Raw genomic sequence first — 22286 nt, forward strand, 5'->3', positions numbered from 1 at the left:
TTTGTTTTTAACTGACTGATTTTCTGAATAGAAAATAAAATTTAAATCATTGGCACAGAGAGGGAAGAAAAATAGAATTTACTTTAGAAGTGAATAATCTGCTCTTTATTTAGATTAAACAAGCTTTGGATGAACAGTCTCTTAAATCCTGGGCTAGCACACTGAGAACTGCTAGGATAGATCCCAGTCATGTTTGTGTGAAGAAATAATTGTTATATATATGATTATGCTCAGCATGAGAGATTTTCAGAAATTGGCTTTATTTTTAATAGATACCATAAACTGGGAACAGGATTTAACCCCAACACATTGGATAAGCAGAAAGAAAGACAAAAAGGACTACCCAGACAAGTCTTTGAATCTGATGAAGCTCCAGATGGCAACAGCTACCAGGATGAACAAGTAATGTCTTTATTTTTAAGTGACTATAAGACAGTAGTTTTAGTTAGCTAATAATTAATATTTATGATTTAATATTTTTTATAACAGGATGACCTTAAAAGACGTTCGATGTCAATAGATGATACTCCAAGGGGTAGCTGGGCCTGCAGTATCTTTGACTTAAAAAATTCACTCCCTGATGCCTTGCTTCCTAATTTACTTGATCGAACTCCAAATGAAGAAATAGACCATCAGAATGATGACCAAAGGAAATCAAACCGTCACAAGGAACTGTTTGCTTTGCATCCATCACCGGATGAGGTATTGACTTTGTAAAGAAGCAGAGGAGGAGACCAGGTGTGCTCATTCCTGTTAGCTGACCTGCTTGGAAAGCTAGGAGGCAGGAGGGAGAAGGATCACAAGTTTAAGGACTGCTAGGGCTGTATATTTGGTTCAAGAACAACTTGGGTACCTTAGTGAGAACCTATTTCAAAGTAAAGTAAAATGGGCCAGGAGGATGCCTCAGTGGCAGAGTACTTTCCTGCCATGTGCAGGGCTGTACGCCTCTTTTGGGAGTATGATTTGTATGTAGTATTACAATGATGTTATTACAGCTATAGGATTTATGAGTTAAACATGCTTTCAGTACTAGCCGATTCACTTTTAATGAGGAGTGTCTGTGACTGAGTACACGTGATATGTAATGGATTTCGTTTATAGACAGATACGGTGTTCTTTCCTGTGTTTAGCTGTGAAGACTGGAAACGGTAGAATTCTTAGTCTTAAAAAAACAAAACACTGATTATGCTAAGTAGCCACTCTGCTGTTATTTCTCACTATGTAGGAAGAACCAATAGAACGGCTTAGTGTTCCTGATGTGCCCAAAGAACATTTTGGACAAAGACTTCTTGTGAAATGTTTATCACTCAAGTGAGTATTTCTTTTACTCATATTATTTCTGTAACCCGGGCTTATACTTTGATTACTGGTATAACAAAACTTTAGATTTCATGCTTGTGTATATGTTCTTATGAGAGTTATTTTTCCTTTTTTTCTTTTGAAATTACTATTTTTAATATCTTACATATTGATTTTTATTTTAATAAAAATGTCTATTTATAGTTAATGTTTCCCACATAATACATCCATCATGAACAGCTATTCAGAAAAGAGGAAAATGCACATAAGTAAGAGACTACTGTATTAATATTATTTGGCTTATAAAATTGAAATAGCAACCAGGATGTGGTGCATATCTATAATCCCAGCATTCAGTAGGCTGCAGATGAGGAGCATGGGTGTGAGGCCACCTGGGTTGGATAAGAGAAACAAGACCCTTTGTTTCTCTCTCAAAAAAATCATGTGTTTATATTTTTAGGTTTTATAGTGGTAAATTGTTAATGCATTTGTTACTTTCTGGCTGGGGTGGCGTAATTCCACCTACCCCAATGCTCTGGAGTCCCCAAATGAAAGACACAAATGTCCAGCCTTATTTTTAATATACCCTAAGCTAGCTCAGTGGCTGGGCACTCCCAAACCTCCCCACGGCTAGCACACATTCCCTCTGGTCTTCCTGAGGAACACTTCCCAAATTTGTATTTTATCTTTGTTGCACTGTTTCCTTCTGGGCAGCCCTCCCATGGGGCCGCTTTTCCTTTGCACCTACATTTTGGCCGGCCGGCTCACACACCTGCTCCTTCACTGCTTGGTTTGTCCTATGGAAGTCCTGGCTCTGCCTGCCCAGCCACTGGCCGCTGGCTCTTTATTGACCAGTCAAAAAAACCAACTGTTGGCAGGGACCTGCAGCGGAGTGTGAATTCCCATGTAAACACAAATCAAATCCCCAACAAGCTTTTATGGACTTTTAGTGTACATCTTAAAGTTTCTTTTCCAAAGTAATTCTAGCTTAAGAAAGCTTTTGTGTAATGAGGACATAAAGGAGTAACAATATATACGTGCTTCTTGCCAGAAGTTACAGTCTTTCTGTATCTTCTCCGCATTTCTCTTTAGCCTTGAGGAGAGGGCGTTAATAAACATTTTCATTTAGGGCTGAGTGCTCCACCATATCTCCCTTGCCACACACTGTTCAGTTGTTCTCTGTGGTGATTGCCACCTACCACTAGAAGATGGTTCTCTGATGATGGCTGAGCAATGCACGCATCTGAATCCTTGCCAGGGTTCTTACTTGATTTTTGATTATATATATGAACATGCAGATGCAGGTGCTGGAGGCACTAGAGTCCCTGGAACTGGGGTTACATTTGGCTGTGTGCCATCCAGCATGGGTGCAGGGAACAGAACTCCTGTCCTTGGCAAGAGCAGTGTATGTGTTCTTCTGAGAAGACAGTCATCTCCCCTGCCCCTGAAATGATTCTCATTTAGAAATAGAAAGCATCTTGGGAGATATTCACAAAGTATGCAGACAAAAGTTAATCTGTGAGGGTTCACTAATTTCCAAATTAAAACAAACGAACAAACAACAAAATATGGAAGTCTTAATGTGTGTGCCATTCTTGCCCAGGAACAGTGCTACTCCGTGGTTCTTGTCACCTAAGTAAGCTCAGGAGGCATCTTCTATGCCTTATACCAAGTAGTGTTTAGTTTTCACATTTGTATGCAACGTTAGAGCATTTTAGAGACATTGGTAACGGCTGCAACTGTACAGCTTAACTTCTGGCTTGAAAAACATTTTCTGCCGCCTGTGTGTTGCTGGCCATTGATGTTTGTTTGTTTGTTTGTTTTTTCAAAGATTTATTTATTTTATTTATGAGTACACTATTGCTGTCTTCAGACACTCCAGGAGAGGACATTGGATCCCATTATAGATGGTTGTGAACCACAGTGTGGTTGCTGGGAATTGAACTCAGAACCTTTGAAAGAGCAGTCAGTGCTCTTAACCACTGGGCCATCTCTCTAGACCATGGCCATTGTTTATGATAGGGAGTTTTGAAGACAAAACTTTCTTTAAAAAAAAAAAAATTGTTGTTGTTGTTGTTTTGAGACAGGGTCTCATTTTGTATCTCTGGCTGTCCTAGAACTTACTTTATAGAACAGACTGACCTCTTAACTCAGAAATCCTCCTGCCTCATGAGTATTGTAGAGATTAAAGATTCACACCACTATGCCCCCCCCCCCTAATATTTTTTTCTTTAAAGAACTAGTTTCTTATTTTTTGTAGGTTCATCTCTGTTTTAGTCTCAATGATTTGAAGTCCGTTTTCTCTTGAAGGCAGTTCAATGTCATATGTCCTGGGGTAACTCATATGCCCCTAGGGTAACTTACTCACTTTTGTGCTGCTTTTCCTTGTGTTTTCTCTTACTTTTTGTTGTCTCTGGAGTAATTTTATTCGACAAACAGTTTTTTTCTTTATTTTACAAATGAGGAAGTGTGAATTAAAGAGGATTAGTAGAAATTCTGCTTAATAATGCTCTGAAAAATTGAAGAAGAGACTCTGTTCTTTCCATTAGAGGGTGTTCTTGTAGTAGGCTTATTAGTTCTAACTGAAGAAGAAAAACTTGAATTTGTAGCTCAGCCAGATAGATTACTTTATATATAAATATGACAGTTTTCTTTCTTTCTTTTTTTGGACTAAAGGGTTTATTTGGCTTATAATTCCATGTCATAGTCTATCACTGAAGGAAATCAGGACAGGAACTCAAGCAGGCCTGAAACATGAAAGCAGAAGCTAATGCAGAGGCCATGGAGAGGTTCTGCTTACTGTTTTGCTTTTCATGGCCTGCTCAGCTGCTGCTTTCTTATAGAACCTTGTACTATGAGCCCAGGGATAGCACAACTCACAAAGGGTTGGACCCTCCCACATCAATTACTAAGAAAATGCTTTGCAGTTGGATCTTACAGAAAAATTTTCTCTCAGTTGAGATTTCCTTCCTTCAGATGATGCTAACTTGTGTCAAATTGACATAAAACTAACCAAGGACATTGTCTCCCTATGAACTTGACATGCAAACACATTACTGTTAACTCATAGGCTTTCTTTTTTGTTTAGCTCCAGGAAGAAACATTCACATCAATAACAGAATATAATCATTTTAGAAACTTTTAAAGTCTCACAGTCTTTATAAATTCAGACAGTTTACAATATGGTATCTTTAAAAAGCTAAAGTGTCTTTTAAAAACTAAAATCTCTTTAAAATTTCAGTCTTCCATCTGTAGGCTCCTGTTTAAAAATCAAACAATAAAACAAACAAACTACTTTTTTACTTCAAGAGGGAAGAACCAAGGCACACACAAATAACCAAATCAAAACAAAACCAAACTACAAAAGTATAAATAAGTTAACATCTAGTGCTTATGATTCACTCATAAGTTTGGGTCACTTCTCCAGCTCTGCCCTCTTCAACACACACAACATATGTACTAGGCTCCAGATAACTCTACTCCATTGTGCTGTTGGTCTTGGTACTTACATCCCATTGTACTGGCATCACCACAAGGCTGGGGACTTCTACTGTAACTAGGCTACACCTCTCTTGATGGCAGTCCTGTGCTGCTTTCCATGACCCTTTCATGCAAGCAAGCATGGGTAACTTTTATTTTTTTTAAATTTTATATTTTATTTACATTTCAGATGCCACCCCCTTTCCCCATTTCCCCTCCCTAGAAAGCCCTATCCCATTCCCCCTCCTCCTTTTTGCTTTTATACATTTTTAAAAATGTTAATCAAAGGCTTTATAAGTTCGGTAATGCTCAATCAGAAGTGTAACCCAATACCCAACCTAGATATATAAACTGTCTTTGACTGGTGGAGACACGTGAACATCTGCCTCCATGCCCCCCCCCTTTCTCTCTCTCATCACCTAGCTTCACCCTTCCTGTTAAAATAAAACTTTTCTCTCAAAATGCAATTAGAGCATAGTTATTCCTAATTGTACCTGTGAGGTACAAGATAGTCCTAATACCCAGTCCATCCTTTTGTTGACTAACCAGAACCTCTGTCATCTGTCCTAACTAAAGCACTTAGTTTTGAACCTGGCTTTTTTCTTGGCTTTAGAATGAATGTCAGCTGAAAACCGTCCACTCAGATCTGTTCTCTCAAAGTAAAACGCCAGGATTGGCTATGAGACTATAGGTCTTCACCCCGTCAGAAATCCAGAATGACTGAGTTAACTGAAATTATGGGAAGCACTAAGCATAGCTTCTAAAACTTAGCCAATTTATAGAGACTGCTGAACACCTGGAAAGCCCCTATACTACCAAACGTTGGAGCATCAAATCTTCAGCCTTCTGATCCAGAATCATCTGACAGACCTTATTGATGCAGAATTATTAAGGGCTGATTACTCTGTCTAGGCAGATATAATCAGTCGCCTATTCTGCAACTGTGTCCTTTTCTGGACAGTAATTTGTCTGTAGATGGAAAGAGGCAATTCTTGCCTAGTGGCTGTCACCACACAACTGGAGTAACTCCAAGGATGCTCAATTTCTTCTTAGAATCCATGACAGGAAGCTGTCAGGAGCAGACAGGTCTCTAATCAAAATGAACATTAATATAGAAATATTTGTAACGTCAATTCTATGGACTTCTGATGTTTTGAAAACCAACTATCTATGTAAGGTAACCTGGACTGTTGTCTGTTAACTCCTTTCAGCTATTTCTAAATAAAATATGGAAAACACCCTAACAATAAACTCAAAGCCCTGAATTTGCTATAGTCCCTTAACTCATAGGCTAACCGTCCCAAATCAGTTAAAAAAGTTAAAGAAGGACTGGGTCTAAGCCTTGTATTCCTAAATGTGTTATACAGGCACAATGCCCATGAGAGTATCAATATTCATCTCACTTTTATATCAATAAGAAGCTCATACCAATGAAAACCTTAAATTTGAAATCAAAGTAAATTTTGTACCATTTAAGAAATTATACCTTCATCTTGATATTAATTATACAGATTTCTACCAATAGGTTATGGCTAAGCAATGAAGTTTTCTTTCTTTGAACGCTAAAGCTTTATACATTTAGTTAAATTTGTATAGAAACCTATTAGATAAATTGAATAGACTTTTTTACATATCTGGACCTCTCCATTGTGTTAAAATCATTTACAGTAGTCATTTAGATATGGGTTGTCTACCACACATTTATTTATATCTTTTCATTTATTTGTTGACACAGAATTTCATCTTTTCTGGTCTAGAACTGTGTAGTTGAGGATGGCCTTGAATTTTCTGATCCTTCTCCCTCCTGGTGCTGGGATTCCTGGAGTACATCACCTCAGCTGCTTTGTTCAGTACTGAGGGGTGAACCTAGAGCTCTGTACATGCCAGGCAACCACTCTACTGACAGAACCACACCCCAGCTCCAAATTTTATCCTTTTGAAATGTACAAGTGAGAAGTATATATTCTTAGCATTATGCAAGTATTATTGCTCTCTAATTCTGGAGTGTGTTTCTCATGCATGCCTATATTAGCCTATTGGACCACTGTATTAGACTGTCATATGGACTGTTGACTTAATAGAGATTGAGTTCTTAGTTCTAGAGGGGAGAAATCAAAAGTCAAGATGCTAGTGGTTTTCCAGCAAGTTTTTCCTTCTGGCTTGTAAATAGCTGATTTCTTCCTGTGTCCTTACATGTCTTTCCACTATGTGTGCACAAGAAAAGTCTGTGATGTCTTCTTTGTGTTTCTCTGTGTGTGCACTGAATGAGAAAAAGAAATCAAAAGGAAAGGAAAGGACATGAGCTCTCCTAGGTATGGTGGAAGAGAAAGTTTGTTACAGATATGTGGGAGAGCATCTCCAGAGGCAGGCACATCTGGGAGAGTCTGGAGTAGTCATGACTGTGAACCATGTGGGAAGAAGGAAGGGGGAAGGAAGAGAGGAGAGCCAAGTATAGCAGCTAGGAGGCCAGAGTACAGAAGGAACAAAAGAGAGGGCAAGTAAACAGATGTCTGGATTATATAGGAAAGAACCTTTGGGGGAAGGGCAGCCCAGGGTAGAGGGTGGGGGTATACTAGCCGTACACTCTTAACAGGTAGGACTAAGGGATGCTGTGCAAACCTGGAGGCCAGGTCTGCTTTGAAATATTAGATAGGCACTTAGCTGCTTGTCCTGGCTTGGAAACTTAACTCGTACCTATTTGGAGGCCAGAGATTGATGTTGGATCTCTTCCTCTACTGTCCACTTAAAAAATACAATTCATGCCGGGCGGTGGTGGCGCACGCCTTTAATCCCAGCACTTGGGAGGCAGAGGCAGGTGGATTTCTGAGTTCGAGCTGGTCTACAGAGTGAGTATCAGGACAGCCAGGGCTACACAGAGAAACCCTGTCCCCTGCAAGAACAACCTGTGTTTTAACCACTGAGCCATTTTTCCAGCACCCACCCAGTTTGTTGTTTGTGGCAGGGTTTCTCACTGACCCTGGAGCTCTCTGGTTCAGCAGGAGCACCCGGCTACAGGGTTTGTTTCTGCTTGCACAGTACTTGAACTGTAGACACATTCCTCCATGCCTGGGTGTGTCTGTGGATCCAAATTCAGGTCTTCATGCTTGTACTGAAGGGATACCTCAGTCTTCTTCCTCCTTCGGTAGGGACTCCAGTTTCATTAGATTAGTGTCCCATCCTTAGGACATTAACCTTTATTTTTCCACTAATTAGACCCTGTCTTTAATGGATATTTTCAGCTTATAGACTTCATATAGGAGTTTTAGGGCATCTTTCTGCCCACAGTAGTATTTATGGACAGTCACCTCCTGTTCTTTCCTCTCTCTAGCCCCTGCCAACACTGGCTTGCTTTCTGTTTCTATCTGTTCATCTGTCTTATGTCTTGTAAATATAATTATGAACCATATGGAGAGTTTTTGGTGTGGCTTCTTCACACAACATGCTTTTATGGCTTATCAATATTGTAGCATATATCAAAGTTTATTACTATATATAGCCAAATTATATTCCACTGAATGAATATGTTACTTCTTAGACTGTTTGTCAGTTGATGAACATATAGGGTACTTCTACTTTTAAAAAAAGAACAGCTTTATTTGATTCAACTTCCATATCATATAGTTTATTCCAGTGTATAGCCAGTATACAATTTTCTAATGAATTTGCCTATTGTATAATTCAGTGTCTTTTGTTATAGTGACAGGCGTGTGTGTGTGTGTGTGTGTGTGTGTGTGTGTGTGTGTGTGTATGACAAAAGGAAGCTTAACTACTAATCACATTTATGAAGAAAATAATTTACAGGTCATTAGCAGACTTGAATCTGAAAGACAAAACAATGAGGTTTCTATCTTTATATACAGAAAGTCTGCTTTAACACAGCATAAAAGCACCATCCCTACACAAAGATGTTTCTCTGCTCTCTCATTGCTTCCTGTCTTTCTCCTTCCTTCTTTTCCTTTTCTTCTCTTTGGCTTTGTACTCTTCTCCCCTTCCCTCTCTTCTCCTCCTCTCCTTTCTGGTACTGGAGATTGAACCTAGGGTCTCACACATGGTAGGCACATTCTGTGCCACTGAGCTGCTCCATTGGCCTGCATCAGTACATTCTGCTTCATTAAAATGGCCAACTGTTTTTCCATCCATAGTCACAAGTGTTAAGACAACACATAGGAGGAGTAGAAAATATGAACAAAACTTACATTTGACAACGTATTGATACATCCAGTAGAGTAGGGGGTCCTGACAGCTTGGAAGGTCAACGACCCTTTCACAGGGGTTACATATAATCACTGGAAAACACAGATAATTACAGTACTTTTTATAACAGTAGCAAATAGTTATGAAGTAGAAAATAATTTTCTGGTTGGGGATCACCACAACTTGAAGAACTGTTTTAAAGGGTCATAGCTTAGGAAGGGTGAGAGCCATTGCCCTAGAGGATATCTGTACGGTTAATAAACATGTGAAAGGTGTATAAGGAAAATGTATTGCAGTGTCACTGACACGCCAATTAATGGCTGACAAGTACTGAAAGGATTGTGGAGATCCCCCTCTGCTTAGCATCTGTTTGTTTTGCTAAGGGATCATTAACAAAAGTTAAGAGAGAAAAATGAAGTCCTGTGCAGTACTCATTTCTCTCTCAGGGGCCACAGGTTCTCTCTCAAGGCTCCTATCCTGTCTCTTGCTTACCACTTCCTCAGTCTTGAATCTGTGATTTCCAGTGTTGCTTGTCTGAGCATATACACTGCTGTTTTCAGATTCTGTGCAAGCCTTTTTGAATGGCTCTTCATCTGAGCATGTCTCTTCTCTCAGAAGGACCCTGACCCTGACTTACAACTGGAAACAAGTGCTGTGGAGCAGGTTATTGTCCCTCCGAAGCACTGAGCACTGTTTCCCTGGCACTTCTTGTGGTTGAGGCTCTCCTAGACATGGCAGGATGCTCAGCCACATTGTAGACTTCTGTTTGTAAATATGGTAATGTTCCTCCAGCTGAGATAATCAAGAGGCCTGCAGCAGTGGCCAGGTGCAGCAGTGGCCAGGTGCAGCAGTGGCTGAGTGCAGCAGTGGCCAGGTGCAGCAGTGGCCAGGTGCAGCAGTGGCCAGGTGCAGCAGTGGCCAGGTGCAGCATTGTCTTTGGCTGAAACTCCACTGTGCTGTTGTTTTAGTCAACTCCTTGTTACATATGCTTTGAGTCAGTAAACGCCTACGTTAGCTCTGGTTCTGGGAAGTGAATTAAACATCTCAAGTATGAACTTTTAGACATTTGACATTTTCATAAAATGGGAATTATGATGCCAGCATTAAAATGATAAGATTAATATTTAAGATATGGAAAATTTTTCATTAAATATTGAGTTAAAAAGCAGATTACTAAATCGTATCACATTCTTTGTTTAAAGAAAATTATTTCACATATTCATTTTACATGACAGAAGCCTGGGCAGATGAGCACACAACCTCACCTCAGTTCTTTCTGAGGTTGGGGGCTCCAACCCTCATGGTGGGGTTCCAAATGCCTTTGCTTTTCTCTGAATATTTTAAATATATTTAATTTTGGGTGTGTGTGGAATATTTGATTTATTTTAAAACATTATTTCAAAGTGGACACACCTAAGTAAACAACCTAATTACAGGTTGTAATGTAAATGTGCCACAAAATGGATAGAATATCCTATGAGACTTTTTAGGAGGTTTAATTATCGCTGAAAAAGTTAGGAGAGTTATTGTCTTAGGCTTTCCATTGCTGTGAAGAGACACTGTGACTAAGGCAACTCTTATAAAGGACAACATTTAATTGGGACTGGTTTAAAGGTTCTCAAGGTGGGAGCATTGCAGCATCCAGGCAGGCATGGTGCTGGAAGAGCTGAGAGTTCTACATCTTGATCTGAAAGGCAGAGAGAAGACTTCATTCCTCAGGCAGCTAGGAGGAGGGTCTCAAATCTCACCCCTGCAGTGACACAGTTCTCCAACAAGGCCACACCTATTCCAACAAAGCCATACATCCTAATAGTGTCACTTCCTGGGCCAAGCATATTCAAACTTATGAGTCTATGGGGGCTAAACATATTCAAACTGCTGCAGTTATACAGAGAAATGTAACTGTGGGCTTTTCACTTGTGCCCCAGTTCCTGAATAACTACTCAGAGGCTTATCATTTATGAGTAAATGCCTAGGCCATAAGCTAGACTTGTTCCCCAACTAGCTTGTAACTTCTTTTAACATGTTCCTACTATTCTATGTCTGCCACATCACTGGTTACCTGTCCTCAGTTTCTTACGTCTGACTCTTCTAAGTCCAGGCAGGGAATCTTTTCCAGTCTTCTCTCCCTGTGGATGTCCTACCTTCTAATTCTGTCTCAGCTTACTGGCCACCAGCTTTTTATTGACAGGTGATGCTTCTACACAGCACACAAGAGATTATCCCTACAGAGAAGGTATTGGTTTTGAAACTATAAAAGATATGTGTGGAAAGTATTTCTTAGAAGGGTTAATAGAGATAGGCACAGGTGTGAAAGAAGAAGTTACTGAACTAATGAAGTTTGACATCGAGATCTTTCTGGATCTTTCTCTCTCTCTCTCTCTCTCTCTCTCTCTCTCTCTTTCTCTCTCTCTCTCTCTCTGTGTGTGTGTGAGTCTGCCCATCTATAAGGATATATATACATGTGAGTACAGATGTCTGAAGAGGGAGTCAGCTCCCCTGGAGCTGGAGTTACATAGCTGTTAGCTGCAGCCTGATGCACTTGTTGGGAACTGAACTTAGATTCTCTGCAAGACCAGCAGTCTTAATTGATGAGCCATCTCTCTAACCCCAGCTCTGCCTTTCATATGTATTCTAAAGTTACTTTATCTTTTTTTTTAAATAAAGGTTTGAGATTGAAATTGAGCCCATTTTTGCAAGTTTGGCTTTATATGATGTCAAGGAGAAGAAAAAGGTAAGTCTCTGGGATTTGATTGCAATCATTGTCATAATCGTAAGATTTAGAAACCTGCTTACATGCTGCTTGTTTCATAAGATAAACAGGTAGTGACTCTTTGGACATTATTAACTGAAAAAAAAAAGCAGAAATTTAACTTTTCAAGACTAGTTAAATATTTTCATCTTATAGAAAATACTTTAGTTGAAACCTGGTTTTTGTTTTATTGAAAAAGTCCCCAAAACAAATGGCAGAAACAGTTTTTAAGAAGTGCATACACTAGTGCAGGAAAGTGCATGTGTGGAAGAGTGTGTAAGGAAGTGAACGTGGGGCCGCTGAAGTTTATTGCTACAGTTTGGAACCCCTGCTAGCCAGCGCTGTTTTACATGTTTAGATGGTGCATCTGAAGGGTGAGTCTAGCTTTACCATGTTGTTCTTATTATGCTTTGGAGTTCTCAGGGGACACCAGACAGGTTTCTTCTTGTTTCTTTGCTTTCTTCTCCCTCTTCTTCACCTCTTCCTTCCCCTTCCCCCCTTCTTTCTGTAGTGCTAGGGATGGAGCCCAGGGCTATGAGCATCAATCCTGGGGTTTAGCACCCAGCCCCATCTCCGAGAACCCAGAATTTCTTTCTTTAACACACTAAGTCACTCTGTGTTAGAAACTTGAAAATATCTTCATTATCAACTCATGATCTGTGATGGATTTCTTCAGGAGAACTTGCTCTAGTAGCTTATATGTGTAAAATGAAAGCTGCAGAGATGTTACTAACATAAAGTTTTAAAATTTAGTTTGTAGTCCTTCATCTCAGTGGTGATTGCCTTAACTGTACTTGTAACTAAGGAACTTGAGATATGACTCTTCCAAAAATGTGTCCCATGTTCTATTTCACAGGAGCTTATACAGCTTTTTGGCTTTGATGTAGATATGTAGATTGGTCTTGGTGAAATATATAATCAGCTATGAATTTTAATAAAATGTTTTAGACTTTTATTATCTAATATTTTAAGACTATATATATGATTTTTGTGCATGTTAAATCTTTGTATTGATGTAAAAACTTAATGTCTGAATGTGTTTTTCAGATTTCAGAGAATTTTTATTTCGACCTTAATTCAGAACAGATGAAGGGACTGTTACGGCCACATGTTCCCCCTGCTGCCATTACCACACTGGCAAGATCAGCCATTTTTTCTATAACTTATCCTTCCCAGGATGTCTTTCTTGTGATAAAGGTGAGCATATCTTTAATGCGTGTTGATTGTTTGATGTCTACTCCTGTCTTTGTCAGCACTGCAAACTTGGTAAAGACAATGCCTGTCTTGGTTTTATGTTTAATACTTTGCAGTACCAATTGGATATAGCTATAGTTACAACCTAACTTTTTCTGAATGGAAAGTAGTATTGATTTTGTTTCTTCAGTCAAACAACAGTGAGTTTATCTTAAGGGACTCCCTCACGTGATTGTGGGAGCTGAGAGTTGCCCTAATTTTTAGGGCAAACTGCTAAGAGCTGTATTTTATTGTAGTCGTGAGTCCAGAGTTCACATGATAACAGACTGGAGACTCAGGCCTGGTTTCTCTTATGGTTTTCTTCAGGAAAACTCAGTCTTGTTCATAAAGCCCTTAGCTGATTGGATGAGGCCCACCCCCAGAGTAGAGATTAATCAACTCTTCTCAAGGGCTACTGTTTTAATTGTCAATATCTCTAAAAAATACTTTCATAGGAACATTTAGAGAAATGTTTGACCACATAACTGAGGACACAGGTCTTTGTAAATTAACCCTCATAGTTACTATATAGCATTTATGTCAAAGTCATATAAATATAAAAAATTAAACCATTGTCATAGATCATTGACTGACAGAGAGTTTTGACTGTCAACCAGTTGACCACCAGAAATGCTGTCTGGACGTAGAGGCAGGACGGTTGGAAGCTTGAAGCCAGCTGAACTACCTAGCAAGATCCTGTTTTTTAAAAAAAGAAAACAAAATGAAAATGACAACCACAAACACCTCAGGCATACTCCCCTAGAAAAGTAATTATAAATTCTAGATGCTAATCAGGCCTGATAATAAAGGTCTATGATTCCAGTTTGGTAGGCTGAGGCAGAAGAATTGCAGGTTCAAGGCTAGCTAGGTTATAGAGTGAGTTTAAAGTAGCCTGGGCTTCTTTAGCTGAACTTTCTCAAAATAAAAGGAAAATGAGGGCCAGGAATAGAGTCTAGTGTTCAGTGATAGAGCAGTTGTCTACTGTGGACTTGGGGCCCTAGGTTCAGTCCCCAGTACTGGGGGATAAATTCCGATACCACTGCTGTGCTACTATCCTGTTGTAACTTAGACTAACTGGGACCAGCAGATGGCTCTGCAGGTTTGACTGCTCACTGCTGGTCCCAGCTGCCTGAGCTTGTTCCTGCAATCCACATGGTGGAAGAAGAGAACTGACCATGGCAAGTTGTCCTCTGCCTTTCACATGAGTGCCATGGCATGAATGTTGGTGCTATCTCCTCCACAGACAAAATAAGTAAATAAATGTTAAAAACAAACAGAAGAATTTGGTTACTTAACTTTAGTTAAATTGACCTTGACTTGAGAGCAGCCTAAAATATACTCCTTAGTCACTTTATTTATATGAAATTATTATAAAGAGGTAATAAAATTTTTAATAAGATTATAAAGTAGTTTTTAATAAAATGAATCCTTTTTACCCACAGGAATAATGCCCCAATTTGTTGGATGTGTTTCTATGAATTAAGGTTCAAATTAGTTTTAGTTTCAGTTAATAGTCTTAGAGAAATTCACTTCAGAAACCCTCTTAGATGAGGTGAGTTCTGAGGGCTAGGGCAGTATGCACCTTTAGTCACAGCTTTAGTCCCAGCACAGCAGAGGCAGGTGCATCTGGGAGTTTGAGGCCAGCCTAGTCTACATATTAAGTTCCAGGATAGAAAGAACTACATAGACAGACCCTGCCTTCAAATACCCAAAATATTAATATTATTATTATTTAAGCTATAACATATTAATAAATATAAGAATAATATATTATTTGAAAATGAATATAAATAAGAAATATAGTTAATTTTACATGTGGAAAATGGCAAGTTATTATAAGCTAGATCATTTTGAAATAAATGAGCTAGTATGGCAAAGAGTGTAGGATATAGGCTGCTGGGAAATGAGATGATTTAGTTGTCATATGGTATTGAATAAATGGCTTTTAACATTAGGAGTAAAAAACATTGAACATAGAGAAATAGTTAGATCATGATAAACTTAAATGATGTAGTATCATAATTTGAAAAATTATGTAACAAATGTGAGATTATTTTGTGAAAAATAAATATATATATAATTATACTCACAAAATATAAGTAAATGTATGTTTGTGTATATGCATACACATATACATATATACATACCATTTCTAACCTCTGCTGTTACATTTTAAAGAGAATTAATTTTGGAGGTTTTTTTTAAAGTCATTTGTGGTCCATCATGATCTCTCTCCTTCTGTCTCCTCCCTCTCCCTCTCCCTCTCCCTCTCCCTCTCCCTCTCCCTCTCCCTCTCCCTCTCCCTCTCCTCCCTCTCCCTCTCCCTCTCCCTCTCCCTCTCCCTCTCCCTCTCCCTCTCCCTCTCCCTCTCCCTCTCCCTCTCCCTCTCCCTCTCCCTCTCCCTCTCCCTCTCCCTCTCCCTCTCCCTCTCCCTCTCCCTCTCCCTCTCCCTCTCCCTCTCCCTCTCCCTCTCCCTCTCCCTCTCCCTCTCCCTCTCCCTCTCCCTCTCCTCCCTCTCCCTTTCCGTCTCCCTCTCCCTCTCCCCCCTCTCCCCCCTCTCCCCCCTCTCCCCCTCTCCCCCTTCCCCCTCCCCCTTCCCTCCCCCTCCCCCCCTCTCTCTCCCCAAGAAGAATAATACCATTTGATATATAGGTTCAATCTATCATTATCGTTTCCTTTTTTGTTTTTAAGATTTATTTATTTCTTATGAATACAGCATTCTGCCTGCATGTATGCCTGCAGGCCAGAAGAGGGCACTGGATCTCATTATGGATGGTTGTGAGCCACCATGTAGTTGCTGGGAATTGAACTCGGGACCTTGGGAAGAACAGCCATACAAGAACTGCTATACAAGAACAAAAGAGGATATCCCAGTGGGCTGTAATAAAAAGCCTTTATTCATAATTCTATTACAGTCTCAGAAAAACAACAGTAACAACAGAGGTCCCGCTGTCAGCAGAGATCATTCTCCTTCTTCCTTTCTGTTTTATGTGTCTGTGACTCTATTGCTTGTCTGATTGCTCTGGCTCTGTCTCCAGCATGGGTTTGTACAGAAAATGCTAAACGAGGTGTTCTTGTCTTATTCCTAATTTTAGAGGGAAAGTTTTGAGCCACTCTTGAGAATGTTTGCTGTGGGCTTTTCATATTGAGACAGTTCCCTTGTACTCATAGTTTGTTGAGTGTTCCTATAAGGAAATTATTCTGAATTATTTTTTGGATCCATTTTCTACACAGAGTTGACCATTCCCCTTTCCTCTGTTAGTCTATTAATGTGTGATATATTTATTTTTGATATATTGAATCATCCTTGCATTTCTGACCAAGTGCTTTTATTTTTAAAACCTTAGCTAAACTTTTCTGTTTTTGCCTTTGACAGCTAGAAAAAGTCCTACAGCAAGGAGACATTGGAGAGTGTGCAGAACCTTATATGATTTTCAAAGAAGCTGATGCCACCAAGGTACCATGTTGGGCTCCTCACTTTCCCATATCACTCCTAATGTAATTTGGGAAAAATAAAAACATAAAAACCCTGTTAAAAAATGTCACTGCTAATATACTTTTCTCTGTTGGTCTATTTCCCTTCGCCCTGTTTCCCCACCATCTTTGTCATTTAGCTTGTGTCATATTCCATGTTAGTCTTAAAAATCTCTTCTGCCTGGTGGGGAGTGGTAGAGAGATAGCTTAGTGGGTAAAGGCATTTGCTTTCCAAGTCTGATGATCATAGCTTGACCCCAGACTCCAGAATGGTTTTTTCTGAACTTAGTGACACACACAGTGAAACACTCCTCCCACGACACAAACCCACACACCAAGAGTATTAGCAGTAATAGTAATTAAATACAGCTTAAAAATTATTTTTGTTGATAAGAATGAAGCTAATTGAATTTAACTTATAAGTAATTTAAAAGTTCTTTTATTTACCTAATAGTGATATTGATGAAACTTCCTAGCATTGATCTTTGTTATCTTGAGAGAAAAGAAAGATGGGCAAGTGTCACACGCACATATGTACCACAAGCAGTCGGGTAGCAAAGGAGCATAGCTGTGGGCTCCTCAGCTGCTGGCAGTAAAGCATCCAGGCTGGGACTTGTTAAGCTTGTTATGCTGGAAAGGATGGAAGGAGCTGAGCTAATTTTAAACAGTCCATAAATTACAACAACCGTGAGGTGGGAACAAAACACTTTAGCATGAATTTAACTACACAACCAATGACCAGAAAAGCATATCAGGAGCTCAAGTCTTTGAACAAGCTGTGTTTTAAAGAAAGTTTTGAAGAAGACTTAGTTTTTGATATAGTTTGAAGACAGACTCAGTTTTTGTTCAGGAGCTCATAAAGACAAAACTTTTTCTAGATTTCTCTTTTCTAGTTGTTCTGGTATTAATTCTTGTGTTAAAAAGACTGACCATAATTACGTTTCCTTTTCTAAAAAGACCACTTGCAGTACGTTTGGCTCTGAGCACCTTTTTTCCCTGCCAAGATGACATACTCACAAAGAGAAACTGCCTTTTCCCTGTGTATGTTTGCAGTGAGTTGAGATGTGTTGAGGAAAGTTACTGCTCTTTCCCCTTCACGTATGCTCAGCCTGTGTTTTGCTGTCTTTGCTAAGGATTTAGCACTTTTAATCTTCCCTTGATAATGTGTGAAATAGTCCTTAGGTTGTTTCTTTCAAGTGTGATCACAGATCAAGATCTGTTTTTCAGAATAAGGAAAAATTGGAGAAGCTGAAAAGTCAAGCCGACCAATTTTGCCAGAGACTTGGGAAATACCGCATGCCTTTTGCTTGGACTGCAATTCATTTAATGAATATTGTTAGCAGCGCTGGCAGCTTAGAAAGAGACTCCACAGAAGTCGAGATCAGTACTGGAGGTAAGAGTGCTCGGTAGATACTGTTTCTAAAGTAGTGATCTCTCTTCCCTTGTAAAGGCTTGTGTCAGTTGTAGCCTGGGCAGTGTCCTGTGACTTGTTAAAAGATTTCCTCAGCTGGGCCACACACCTGAATCCCAGATGCTCGGCTGAGTCAGCGTCTGCTTCCAGGGCAGCCCAGGCTTCATTCATTTAGCCATGCCAAAACAAAAAAGAGAAAGAAGAAAGGAAATTTAAATATACTCTATTTACACATTATTCAAGTCACCTATTTTCAGGGAGTTCTACAGGCACCATGACAGTTGATGTTCGGTGCACGTTAACACCTGTTAGCAATCACTCCTCATTACCCCCAAATTCCTAAGCCCGTTTCTACACAACCACTAGTATATGTGTTGTCTTTATGGCTTTGTCTATTAAAGACATTTAATGTAAACAATTAAATAGTGTATAGTGTTTTATGAAGCTTGTTTCATACAGCATGGTGTTTTCACAGGCATTACTCACAGGGTAGCGGCTGCTGGGATTTGATTTTCTTTTGTTGTCATGATAATTCCATTACATTTATATATTGCACTTCAATCTGTTTATCATTGGTGATAATTTGAGTTATTATGACTAATACTGCAGTGAGCGATCACAGCAGAGCTGTTCTCAGATCTCGGGTACTGGGAGTTGAACTCACGACCTCTCATGCATGCTAAGCAAAGCACTGTACCACTGAACTACATTCCCAGTCTTTGTAAAAAAAACTGTTGCATATTGTGTGTTTTTATTTCTTTTGACTGTATAGCTAGAAATGAAATTGCTGCATCATGTGGTAATTCTCTAATAAGGATTCTGAGAGTGTCAAACTATCTCCCAGTATGGCTGCACTTAAAATTTTCATTTTATGAAAAGGTTTGTCAGTTTTTATAAACTCTGTTTACTGTGTTTTTCCAGTTTCTCTTTCACTTATCTCCACTCTCCTGCTTCCCTTTTGTAATTTTTGCTTTTTTGGATGTAGTTTCTCTTTTTGAAAAAAAGGTTTTGGTGTATAATGATCTTCATAATGATCTTCATTTCCCAGGGTTGGCATGGAGCTATGGGTAATCATGCCCAGCTTCCTTAGAGACATAGGTCCTTAAAGTGTGAGATGGAATTACTGAGCTGAGAGTTTGTTTTCTTTAAGTTTGAATCTTGCTGTTAGCATAGGCCGGCCTTGAATGCACGGTTCTCCCAAATTAGTCTTCCCAGCCCTGGGATTCCCAGCCTGTGCCACCAGGTCAGCTTGAACATTGCTTCTTTTCTCTAGAAGTGTTTCTAGTCGCCATCTGCCCTGGAACCCTGCTGTAGCAGTCTCGCTCATGTTTTGGTATGCTGCACCTCCAGACATCTTACTTGTGAATTCCCTAATTTTACTTTTGTTGTTAACTTATAGTTTAATTTTCTAATTCCTAGTAAATATTTTCATCCTTTTGGTCTTTTCATATCTTGTCTTATGTCTTGGAAAATCACCTGTACCTGCTTGAAAATAATGTATATTCTGCTTTTTCTCAGTAAAAGATTGCTTGGATATTTCTAAAAGTCTTCTCTTTTCTTGTTAATCTTTAATAGCATTGTCTTTTAGTTTACAAAAATGGGAATATCTTGTATGTGTGAGGCCTTGGGTTTGTATCCCAGCTTATAAGGAAAAATGAAAAAAGAAGAGGAAGAGGAAGAAGAGGAAGAGAAAGAAGAAAAAGGAGGAGGAGAAGGAAGAAGAAGGAGGAGGAAGAAGAGGAAGAAGAAAAGGAGGAAGAAGAAAAGGAGGAAGAAAAGGAGGAAGAAGAAAAGGAGGAGGAGGAGGAGGAAGAGGAGGAGAAGAATTATCCTGTTAAGACTTTGAACTTGCAACTTGTCTTTTGAAATTGTTTCAGTTTTAATCATCTAGGCTGATTTGCCATTAATTAATTATATTTCATTTTGGTGGGTATTTCATAGTGACTGCATAGTTCCCTCTAGCTGATTTATACCATCTTTGCTTATGCTTGTAGATCACTATACGTTAAAAGACTTTGTATTGTAGAAGTGACAACCAGAGGATTCAGATGGAATTACTTTCTTAAATCTTCCCCAGAAATGGGTTCATGTAGTGCAGCCTACAAGCTGAGTGAAAGAGCTTTCCACATTAATGGATTATTTCTTACACAGGGAAAGCTAATGAAAAATGGCTTTATATTTCATGAAACTGATAAACATTTTATCTCCTCTTTGGTAGAACGAAAAGGTTCTTGGTCAGAGAGAAGGAATTCTAGTCTTGTTGGTAGACGATCCCTGGAGAGGACAACCAGTGGGGATGATGCTTGCAACCTGACCAGCTTTCGGCCTGCCACCCTCACTGTGGCAAACTTTTTTAAGCAGGTAAAGTTTGTCGTGTAGGGGATCTGGGGAGGTGCTTGTACAAGGTTTCACTTCCTTTAAGGAGAGTGGTAACTGTTCTGTGTATGTCTATAATGTCAAGAACTTCAAAAAAAAAATTAAGAATAAAAATAAGTATGAGTAAAAACTAGTAAAATATGAAATAATTGACATTGTACCCACTTTATCACTAATGTTATTTAAATGCTCACATTGGCATTTTATTGCATCACAACGTGTCCTTCACACCTATATATCTTACTCACTTGTAATGGTGAACTTTTTAATTTTGTTATAATTTGAAATTATGTGTATGGGCATGTGTAGCTGAGCGCAGGTGCTTGCAGAGGCCAGAGACTCAGATTGCCTTGTAACTATAGTTACAGATGGTTGTGAGCCTCCCAGCAAGGGTGTGAGAACTGAATTCGGGTCCTCTGCAAGAGTAGCACATACTCTTAGCTCCCAGTGGACATTTCTTAAACACTGATGGCTTGTGAATTGTCAGAGTGGTCATATGCTTCCCCACCCAAGGTTTTCTGACCTTACCTGTCTTATCTGTGGTTTATGGAACCACAATTGCATGAAAATCAATTTAGTAGGTAACAACAGCTTCAGAAAAATAGATCTAAAAAAATTTTAAAAATAAATGCTTTTCACATTCATTTTAAATATTGCTTCATTTCTCCTGTTATTTTATATGAATGGTTTTTGTATATGTATGTATGTATACATTGGGTTTTGATGTCAAATGGGTTTTGTGAATCAAGATAAAACAAATGTGTTTTATTGTTCAGGCTCTGACAGAGCCTCTCAGGATTGAAGGAGCTGAAGGGGTTTGCAACCCCATAGGAAGAACAACAATATCAATCAACCAGACTCTCAAAGCTCCCATGGACTAAACCACCAACCACAAAGTACACGTGGAGGGACCCATGGCTCCAGCTGCATATGTAGCAGAGGATTACCTTATCTGGCATTAAAGAAAGGGAGGAGAGGCCTTTGGTCCTGTAGAGGCTGATGACCCAGTATAGGGGAATGCTAGGGTGCTGAGGCAGGAGTGGGTGGGTGGGTGGATGGGGGAGCACCCTCATAGAAACAAGGGGAGGGGGAGAGGCTAGGGGGTTTGCAGAGGAGAAACTAGGAAGGGGGATAACATTTGAAATGTAAATAAATAAAATAACCAATAAAAAATGTGTTTTATGTGATCAGATGACCCAGAACTAAGTGAAGAATGTGGAGAAAACTTTTATTAGTGTGACAGACTAGTAAGGTCTACCAGCAATAAATTTGGGGACAGATTAAATAAAGTGCTAAGAATTATCTTCGTATTCCTCCTTCTGAGGTGCTGTCCTGAGTAAGAAGAGGACACCCTGACTTACTGGTGTGCTATACTTGAGGGGACAAGAGCAGAACATGCTTTGCATTAGAGGGTCTCCTTGAAGCCCTGCCTGGTCAGCAGCTCTGAGAGAGTGGGTGGGAGGAGTGTGCCCAGTACAGATCTTTGTACTGTGGACAGCAGTGAAATGGGAGGCCGTGATTGGTGAGACACAGGCACTGAGTCAGTGTGGTGCAACCTTACAATGTGCCATTTCCCTTGCTCAGCCCGCTCGCTGCAGTGCCAACTCTCTTCTGTGTACACAGTTAGCCTTTGCTTCTGTAGTCCAGCTGTGTTGTTGAACTGCTATTGTATAGTTAGGTAAGCAAGCCATCTACCATGTTTCTACTTAGGCAGCTATTATTTTTTTGCGTATTTGCTGTTTAACAAAATTACATTTAAAATGTAAATTTTATTTTCTTTTTAGATTTATTTATTTTATATGTATGACTGTATGGTTTTATGTACATATGTGCCTGGTGTCAGTCAAGGCCAGAAGAGGGCATCAGATTTTCTGGAACTGGGATTGCAGAAGGTCTTCAGCCGCTATGTGGGTACTGGGAATCAGACTTGGGTCCTTTGCAAAAAAAAAAAAAACAAATACTTTAAACCACTGAGCCATCTTTCCAGTTGCAAAACAACAACAACAACAACAACAACAACAAAAAAAAAAAAAACAAAAAAAAAACCCAAAAAAAACCTTTAAAGTA

The 22286-nt window shown here is 39.4% G+C and overlaps 1 protein-coding gene across 7 annotated transcripts in view; it reads left to right on the plus strand.

Annotated features, from left to right (window-relative positions):
- Dock7 (dedicator of cytokinesis 7) overlaps positions 1–22286 on the plus strand; it is a 190758-nt gene that overhangs the window by 43065 nt on the left and 125407 nt on the right. For all 7 annotated transcript variants that reach the window (XM_076934628.1, XM_076934627.1, XM_034502690.2 and 4 more), the window contains exons 5-12: positions 273–402; positions 490–702; positions 1226–1311; positions 11641–11707; positions 12773–12922; positions 16335–16415; positions 17660–17825; positions 20062–20204. In XM_076934628.1, the coding sequence (XP_076790743.1) occupies positions 273–402; positions 490–702; positions 1226–1311; positions 11641–11707; positions 12773–12922; positions 16335–16415; positions 17660–17825; positions 20062–20204 (1036 nt within the window). The remainder of the gene's footprint in view (positions 1–272; positions 403–489; positions 703–1225; positions 1312–11640; positions 11708–12772; positions 12923–16334; positions 16416–17659; positions 17826–20061; positions 20205–22286) is intronic.

Source organism: Arvicanthis niloticus, chromosome 5 (genome assembly GCF_011762505.2).
Source record: "Arvicanthis niloticus isolate mArvNil1 chromosome 5, mArvNil1.pat.X, whole genome shotgun sequence".
NCBI lineage: Eukaryota > Metazoa > Chordata > Mammalia > Rodentia > Muridae > Arvicanthis > Arvicanthis niloticus.